We start from the raw sequence: 10313 nt of genomic DNA on the forward strand, positions 1-10313 counted from the left end.
CACTATCACAAAATTGCGTACTTCAAATATCAAATTCCCCATTGAAACTGGACGATGGAATGGTATTCCAAGGGAAAATAGGATGTGTAATTTATGTTTTAGTAGTATCGAGGACGAATTCCACTATCTGTTTAAATGTCAAAATGAAGAAATCACTTGTATTAGGAAAAAAACATGTACCTCACTACTTTCTCAAAAATCCAACTATGCTAAAATTTGAACGTCTGCTGAAAAAATGCAATATCCAAATTATGAACAATCTGGCACTGTTTCTAAGAAAGGTGATGCTTTTGATTTGAATGTATATCTATATTTACATGTGTATTTCTTGCATTATGCACTGTATGTATCCATCTTGTCATGCTTATTTCTATTGTTTGTCACAAATGTCCTCATGTTACACATATTCATGTGTCTGAGTGTATCAATAAAAATCTTGAGTTTCTTGGTGTTTCACGGACATTGGTAAATGTAACGCTGCAAGAAAGTTCTGGTGGCGTTTTTATGCTATCTTTGCTACCTGATCGATATGGTTATGCCGGCTGATGTTGTTCTGCAAGTTCACTGAGAGGTATTTTGCTGACTCCTCTAAAGTGTTTCCATGGATGTATATAGATATTATTGGGAGTTCTATTATTTATTATATGGAGGATCTCGCACTTCTGGGATTAAACTCTATGAGCCAGTCTTGCTCCCACATGTTTAGAGCGTCGAGGTCGGCTTCCAGTTTACAATCCTCAATGTTCTTAATCTCTCTTTGGAGAACAGTAATAAGAGAAAAGCCGTGCGGTGGAACCACACGTGATGTAGTCGGGGTGTTATTTATAAATAGCAGGAATGTGATTTTCTCCTCCTTCGACATGCATAATGCTTGAAGAAGCATACAGTGAACGTGAGTATTTCCCTGTAGAATCATGAAACAACATCATTTTGTTAATCTGATCATGTTTTTATTTATTTCGCCATGAAGGAAAAAATCAGTTGATCGTACGAGTTGTCATACGATTAGTTTGTTTCGATAACACTGGGGTTTTCCGTAGTTGAACCGTGGTATGGCTGCAGTGTTGATCGAATATCAATATCTGGAAGCATCAAGAAAATATAGAAATAGTATTATTAATAGAAGATTTATATATCCAATAAACGTCGTCATCCTTTAGAATCCTAGCCAAGAGTCCATAATTCAAGGGTTTCTCATTGAAATGTTGCATTACATAAAAAGACGCTATTCGCTAGCGACAATTATTCTAATGGACTAAATACTTCACTATTACTATTAAGTTGGTTAATTTCACGCGTCATTGCTAACTCTAATCTATCTTGATCTTTTGTTGATTTGATGAACAACAGTTACCCGTATATCAGTATGTGTAAACCACGTGTTAGTGTTTTACAAACAAACACCATGCCCAATCTTTTCTTAACAACTTCAATTAACTTGCTGAAATATATAAAATATTGGGATTCAATATGAATGATGGAACTCAACTATATTCCGTTGTCAAGGAGAAAGTGGGAAGAATTAGCTGTCTGTCAACGGCTTTTGCAAATAGCTGCTGTGCATGGATAAACCGTCAAAACGTCAAAATGATTTTGAAAAATTAATCAAACAAGTTAAATGTGTCTTTCTGACGTTTTGACCGCTGTTATTGCTAAAAGAAATATTGTATTAGCAGTGGTTAGTAAACACCACGCTTTGCGTTTACGCAGTTGCGATCCATTGGATTGATGACACCAAACTTAACAAAACAACAGTCTTAATTAACGTCATAACACGACAGTTTAACGACAGTCTCCAGGTAAACGGGAATGTTTTCTGAATCTATACAAAAGTTTCTTTTCCATGGAACACTAAACTTTATAGTCTCCAGACCGTAATTCAACTGATCTTTATTGATTTACTGTCTTGTCACGTGCAGTGATAGAACGGTCCATAATGATACTATTTTAAGCTTTACAATGAGTAAAACGAAAAAGGATTGCTAGTTTACCTCGTTCTGGTGCGCTTTCAGTAATGTCTGAGGCAGGTACAGCGTCATCGTAGGTCCTATAGTCCAGTACCGACCCAGGTTGAAACCATTGATTACCACAACTCCCTTACACCAGTCCTAGGTTGGTAAATTTTCTATAACTTTCTAGGGTTTTTAGCATTACTTAGATTTCTGTTGCATACTTTCTGTACCCGTTATATAAAATTTCTCTACCCATTAGTGAGTTAACTTTCTGTAACCATTAATTTGAATTTTTGTTCTATGAAGTTAAATTTCTTAACCCATTAAGTTCAATTTCTGTACACAATAAGTTAAATTTCTGTACACATTCATTTCAATCCCTGTACCGATTGACCGCATTAAATTGTGAGATAATAGGCAAACATCTTCAAGGTTTCGAATTTCTTTCAAATAAACATTTAATCAAATCTGTATGATCATCAAATACTAATTATTTTAAAAAAAAATTGATTAAATTTCTGTACCTTTTGTGTGTTTTTGGATGATTCACAAATAGCTGGCAAGTTAAGATCATGCGATATCGTGTTGTAATTAGAGAATCATGGACTCATAATGTGATAATATGATATAAACATATATGAATTAGTCAATTCATGATACATGGTGGCAAATTAAGGAGTTATACAACCATTATAACCTACCTTCATCCACAGAAAAGTGTCCGCCAGGTTACCGGGGATATCAAAGTGTCCCCTATATAGAGTTGGAGTAGTTCTGTTGCTCTTGCCCAATGAAGACCACGTGCCATTATCTATCACCCTAACAGACAGCAAAAATTGAAAACGGAACACCAACAAACATATATCATAAACAGTCCTTTGTACTGATATATTAATGTTTTTTTTGTAGATTCATATTTTGTTTCATTAAATGTTCAATACAACATCTTTAATCCTGTGTTCTGACCTGGTAAAAGCACATCAGATTCAAAAATAAATGTTTGCATGAACACAATATTATGTATCCAAGGCGTCGCTATATCGGTATGCATTAAACACGTTCTGAATACATTTTCTTTGAAACCATGCAGTGTGTTCGAGTAAAAAACATTACATTTCACACAGTCGATTACATAACAGATCTGATATATAGCAAAATAATGGAAACAGAGAAGAGCTAGACGCAAAATGCGTCACGTGATCTAATGTAACAAGGTAAGGCTCTGTCTATATATACATTACTGTCTCGATGATGTAATGTTGTATCGTATATTCTATAATCAATATACAAGAATTGTTTATAATTATTGTTATTTGATAAATAAGCAAAACTACCCATATGTGTTGATCTGTCGAGTCGGATCGCCCGAGTTTCTTGCGCGGAGGAAAATATCACGAGTGTGCGGAGTAACGAGTGATATTTTTTCCTTCGCGCAAGAAACGAGGGTGATCCGACTCGACAGATCAACACATGTGGGTGGTTTTGCTTTTATCACATACCTTTATTAATTACAACTTTCCTTAATTATGAAATATATTTGCGGTTTCAAGTGGCGTCACATCACTATGTATTATTTTCGTTTTCAATAAAAAAAATAATCATCTCGTCATCAAAAAAACGCCACCTTATTAAAAGCGGAGGCCTTGTTGACAGATCTAGACACTTTACACATCAATATTTTTGTACTGATTAACTCCCTTCTGTTTTCAAACTGATAATGTAAAGGAAAAGCACAACATTAATTGATGCGAAATCATTTATTTGAAATCAGATTCAAACGTTAAAATGCCGTGTTAATAAATTCCCCAAACTGTCCGTGAAAGTGTTCAGCATTTAATTATGATCTAAAATACAACATCGTTTACTTCAAGCAGCAAAGCTTAAATATACTGTTTAATTTAATTTAATTTAGCATTAGTTAAGCATGGATATATTCAAAAAATCAAATTAAACCTATATATCGATGGCATCAAACAAATTCTCCACAACTAGACATATAGCTAATGTGCTGTCGTTGAGCGACTACGTCACAGCGCGTGCAAATTTCATTCACAAAAACAAGTGTGGCCTGTGTTTCGCGTAAACATGATGATTTGATTGGACATCCGAATGAATTCTCGGATTGTACAAAAAGTTTTGGATTAAATGACCTCTGGTGAGTTGAATTGCCTCCACGAGTTTTTGTTGATCTTTCATTAAATTCCCAATATTCTTGGCCGTTTTCGTCAGTTTTCAGTTCAAGATCCCCCCATTTTAATCACCTTCAGTTTTTCTTACTGTGTTTTGATTTCTTTTACTCATTATGTAATCACGGAAGTCTGTTATCCCTGATGTGAATGAACGCTCGGGAGCAGTTGTAGACACATGATCAGACGGTGTTGTCATTGTTTGACGGGCGTTGGTGGGGGACAGGCATAACTTTGGGAGCAGACGCAGGTAATTGGGGGTCAGAAGTTTGTACGGGCTGCTGTGAAGGAATAATGTGATTTTCTTCGTCATTTACAAACCCTTCATCGTTATCCACTTCATTAAATATCATATCATGAAGAATTTCAAAGTTAACGTCCTAAAAAGTTCCATGATATGATGATAGACTATGTGTCTTTCCCCTATTTATTATATTGTGATTGTTTCAATTAGTGAAATAATCATACATTTAAAATATTCAAGCAATTGATTTTAATTTGTATTTAAATTCATTTATTAAAAAAAAAATCATATTTTTAATTAATGTTTTAAGATACAGCTTCACTTTATTTCTTCCAGTGAAATGTCTATTTTTAGTTTCATGGAAAAGGGAATTCTCCTTAAAAGTAGCCCCGGCTAGTATGGTGATACAACATCTTGTATCACACATGTGTGATACAAACCGACAGAAAACATTCACCGAAATTTGTTGTATCACTATTGTAAGTTTACATAGGTATGTGATAAAAATACGGAAGGCACTATTGAGTAATAGCCTATTGTTCAATACCTATCAACGCCACATATCGATTTATGTAAAAATATGTAACAGACCTCTTGATAAAGTCCTTAGAGAAATCTAGGGGGTATATACTCCAGTTATGTATCGCCTGGTTGTCCAGTAATATGTCGGAGTTAATCCCTAGAAAGGCAATAAATCACTTATATTATACATAAACAGTACAGTATATGATATTTACTTAAACATGTTTACTTTGTTTTTGGGGATTTTACGTCCTCGCAACAGCCAGTGTCATATGAGGACGGGTGTCAAGGAGACACTAACAGCCAGGGTCATATGAGGACAGGTGTCAAGGAGACACTAACAGCCAGGGTCATATGAGGACGGGTGTCAAGGAGATACTAACAGCCAGGATCATATGAGGACGGGTGTCAAGGAGACACTTACAGCCAGGGTCATATGAGAACGGGTGTCAAGGAGACACTTACAGTCAGGGTCATATGAGGACGGGTGTCAAGGAGATACTAACAACCAGGGTCATATGAGTATGGGTGTCAAGGAGACACTTACAGTCAGGGTCATATGAGTACGGGTGTCAAGGAGACACTTACAGCCAGGGTCATATGAGGACGGGTGTCAAGGAGACACTTACAGCCAGGGTCATATGAGAACGGGTGTCAAGGAGACACTTACATCCAGGGTCATATGAGTACGGGTGTCAAGGAGACACCTAGCAAAAGAAAACAAAGCACAGAAAGAGAAGTGTGGAAAGAAAGGAATAGGAACAGATCTATTTTGGTCTCTTCAATGTCCCCTTGATAGAATGCACATTAAATTAAAAAAGCCATGGGAGTTCAGTCAATTTTGAAGACAGGACTATTTTCCAATAAAAATTAACATATTCAATAATTGAGACATTGTCATCATAATGATATCTTCCCAAAGTTTGGCAGAATAGACTTGACCATTTTATGTATAATATTTCCTGGTTTTATCATAACACAATGCTCAAAATGGCGAATGGAAACAATACAGAGGTAAAATGAAAAGGGGAGAGTGAACCGGATGATTTTGTTTTGAATCCGTTGGAGATGGGATCCGAAGGAAAACATCCCAGTGAAAAGCTGTGATTTGATATTTGATATGATAACTAATTGGTACTATACATTATTTAAGACATTTCATATAGGAAATAGTAAGATTTGTTATTTCACCATTGCAGTTACTTAAATGCAGGATCAGGAGTGACTTGAAAAGCCTTGAAAAGCCAGCAGGGAACGAGACTGGGAGGTACATAGTTATGTAGTAAGAAATGCGTAAAATATAATACTACAATATAAAGAAATCATTCTGAAGAATAGTGATTTAAACACTGAAACCGGTTAATGTTTCTCAATTAATCAGCTATTATTATCTTTTATAAGGTATAATATGTACAGTATTTAAAAAGTCAGTATGTTGAATTTGTTAATATATTTATGTGGTACTTATGTATTGTGGAACTCACAAAATGACACGTTTTATTTAAAAGAAATGACACGTTTTACTTGAAAAAAAAGCCGACAACATTCATTTGCTGGCTTTAGAGGACTGTTCATCACCAGCCTCGCCCACCATAATCTGGGGCAGAGACACTGACTAAATTAACATCAAGGTTGAATCGCCCCCAAGGAAGAGATCAAGGAATGATACTACATGATCTTAGTCTCCTATTGTTCTATGGTCTTTGCCCGTATCTCCGTATGCCGCAGGTACGGAAACACATTTTCCTTTCTCATTAACCTCTTCAGAAAACGCTTCATTAAAAATTATCAAAACGCATTCATGTACGAATGACAAATTCATCAGTGTCAAAAGGAAGCTGTCAGATGATGACTTTTTGTTGGATGACCACTCTATACATATTTAAAAAAGAGGTATGAGTCAAGGTATCGAGTTAAAAGATATCATGTTCGACATGTGTTTCGGATCTCCAGCTGAAGCCACAAGAGATCCGCTTGGAGTTAACATTAATACCATCTTTATATAAAGGATATTCTGTCTGATGACTGTAGCGTCTAAATCAATATACTTCGTAGAAAAAGACGAAATGTTTAATCATGTAAACGAAACCAGATATCGGAGTAAAAGTGGGTCAAAATTAACCAGACCTTCATTCAGGCATACAGACTCGCCCAATTTCCACAGAATTATGTTTTTCGTTACATATTTATGTAAAGTAAAATTTCAAGGAGAAACCAATACATAAATCTAAGCTAAAGGGAATTAGTACGAAGTATTTCGGAAGACTATGATGACATACACAAAGTACAGGCTGCAGGGAAACATGTCAGAAATAGCAAGTAGGTAACTTCGCATAGGTACAATAAAGATATGAAGATCCTTTGCTTGGGGTCATGGAGATATGCAGAGGTGTCGTACAACTGCATTTGTGAGCGAAGTGTCAATATCCACTGAAATAAGTGTTATCATCGCCAATAAACAACAACTGATTGGTATTGAATGGTTCTGTACAAACAAACGTGAAGGAGTTTTCTATCCTTGTAATTGATTTTACATACAATATAGGTGTTTATTATCTTACACCTAGCCCTGCCTATGTCCATCCCACGAGCTGGTCGGCCCGTTGAAGTTATCGGATGGGTTGGACTCTACTCAACTGAGGGGTATACAGGCCCCGGGGGACTCAACAACCGACCCCCTCTAACTAACCTTTACGCTGTTCGTTGAGGAAATTGTACGGCATCATAGCGTAGTTGACCCGCCCGCGGTTTTCCACCAGTATTCCTAAAGTCATGTCCTAGATAAAATAGCCATATACATGGACGAATAAAGATTTGTTATAGAGGTTGGTAATTAAAAATTTAGAAGTTCATGATGTACAATCGCGGTAGAGTATTTTCAAAATTGTAGTAGAGATATGTTCGTATAACATAAACACTAGATAAATACAAATGCAGGGAATTATACTTATCAACGAGAAGATATGAACACCATTTCATTAACACAGGAAACGAAATAGATATATATAATACTTGAAGATAAAATGTATTTAGTTTACAACAATTACGAAGCAAGTTATACCAACTGAAAGTAATCACGCTTTTATGGCCTGCATGGAAGCGCGTGTGGGGCACGTCACCCCATACCTTTTCATGTCAGATCGGGGAATCGAGCCCCGGCCCCCTAGGTGAAAGGCAAGTGCCATATTCAATCCGACGGACAACGTTCTAAATAATACTCCCGTCAGCTTTTGACAGGCGTACTTTGATAAACATATGAACTAACATTGCAGTCAAACATCGAACACGTATAAGCTGTATTACCTGTCCATTGTGTGGAGGTGAAGGGATGGACACGGCGAGGTCAGTGTCGTGAACATCATGCGTAGCTACAGGAGCGTCATCCACAAATATCTGAAAGATTTTGATCGTTATTAGAGGGTATGTATTGCCGATCCTTGGAGTTAAATCATCACAGAAAAAAATTACCATTACATGGCAAAAAGACATTTGTGTTTTGCTCCAATTTCTGTTTAAACTAAAGCATTTGACTGAGAGGCTCGTAGTAAATAATCCAAAAACTTTCAACTTCATCTTAAACTTGAAAACATATGCATGTTCCGTTTTCAACCAGTAAATCAAGAAAGCAAGAAACGGCTTCTAAAATGTGGACTTACAATAATAATACCCAATATTTATGAATATTTACTCGCAACTTTCATCAACGAAAAAAATGATATATTGAAATCAACTGTAATGGAACACAGTTAATTAGAATTGGTCATTTGTAATGGCGGAAACACACTATCATCAATTACAATACTGATATTGAATCAATGTGGGTAATAAAAAATTTAATTGAAGTTTAATTTCCAGACCAATCAAGTATATGCTTTATAAATATGTGCTTTCTTACATAATATTTACATCATTGAGTGTACTCCAACCCACATGGTCTTATTCCACTTCTACTTTTCTACTGGTCTCCGTGAAAATCGATGTTCTCATATTTTCGCCTTCGTTTAATCGAATTTGACTGCGGTTGTATTTTGTAGATTTGCTGACAAGAGACCTGTAGCTTGAACCCCTTTATTGCGTAAGGACACATTCGGCAATTATCAGCAGATTACGGTAGGATACCGGAATCTGCCGAGTTTTGCCGAAAGCGTCAGAACAAACATAACTCACCTCGTTCCTGTCTGTGGGTGTACTAGTAAAATTAAGGTTCCCGCCATGTGTAATGTTGGTAGAATAGTAGATATATCCGAAGTTCTGTCCATACCCATTGCCTTTCCAAACAAGTTCTTCCATACAAGTAGGTTTCATACTAGTAACAGGGCTCTGTGGCATACAAGATTTCATAATACGAGAAAAACAATTGACAAACTCCATTTCGCAGTTACGTTATTTATCAAGCTGAAATGGAACATCTTTTTAATATATATAATTTCATGCATTATATTTGTATAATCACATCATAATGAAACAACAACAGGAAAGAACATTTCCGCAAATGCATGGTATTATTTCATAAAATTGAAGAACGGTTTGGTAAGTGATCAAAGAAATCGGCCCATCATCAATCCCTTCTCTGGAATGTGACCTGGTGGGGTGTTCTGCTAGATGTCCTCGACCGTATGCTTCAGTGAGGTGGCACTATCAACTTGACATCAATTCCGCGCTATTACAAGAAGACAAACACTAACATGCCGTAGCCTCCCGAAACACATAAACTCACCATATGCATGCATCTCGTCCTTAAATGACATTAGCCGTGGATAGGACGTTAAACAATACAAAACCAAACCAAACCAAACCTCTTGTTAATTAAAGATATAGAGAAAGGCATCTATTCTTCATGCATTGCTTCACCGAATACTGATTAAAATTCTGTTATGTTACAACGCCTCTTCCGAATCCAATAATTTTTTAAAGTATCATTTGTTTACCACGTTTATACATCAACAGTAAACTAAACTGTCGTAGATTGAATCATTTTACAATATTCTCACGAAGGCGATTTATTTCTTTGTAAGAATAAATCACTTATCTTTGCGGTGTTTTAGTGTGTAGCTTGATGATGTACCTCTACAAGGCTGACGAGCTCCTGTAGCCCCATATAGGAATCAATGGCGATGTCCACTGGACCTAGGTAATACATGACATAGAAGCGTGTTGAATCCATGGTAAATTTACATTGATGGAATGGATAGTTATGCTAGTCTATATGAATGAATCATTATCAGAAATTCTCCAAATTTCTATCCGCCAAATTTATCGTTGTTCTCTTCAAGATCCTCCTGTAATAATGTAAATGTTTTGACAATAAAATATCAATTAGGGATTTTGTAAACACATTTGATAATGAAAACACGTCACAATGCTCAAAATAATTCTATTGGACAATATACATGTAAATAGCCCCACCCC

General features: G+C 36.1%; 1 protein-coding gene across 2 annotated transcripts; it reads right to left on the minus strand.

Annotated features, from left to right (window-relative positions):
• Positions 1-947: 947 nt before the first annotated feature.
• Positions 948-10031, minus strand: LOC117319354 (beta-galactosidase-1-like protein 2; the record flags this gene model as incomplete). 2 transcript variants are annotated; one of them, XM_033874180.1, is given in 8 exon segments in its annotated part: positions 948-1082; positions 1992-2108; positions 2654-2771; positions 4974-5061; positions 7594-7681; positions 8208-8297; positions 9072-9224; positions 9970-10031. In XM_033874180.1, coding segments are annotated over 8 exon segments (821 nt in total), but the record flags the coding sequence as incomplete, so codon positions are not given.
• Positions 10032-10313: the final 282 nt, after the last annotated feature.

This window comes from Pecten maximus, unplaced genomic scaffold (genome assembly GCF_902652985.1).
Source record: "Pecten maximus unplaced genomic scaffold, xPecMax1.1, whole genome shotgun sequence".
NCBI classification, from domain to species: domain Eukaryota; kingdom Metazoa; phylum Mollusca; class Bivalvia; order Pectinida; family Pectinidae; genus Pecten; species Pecten maximus.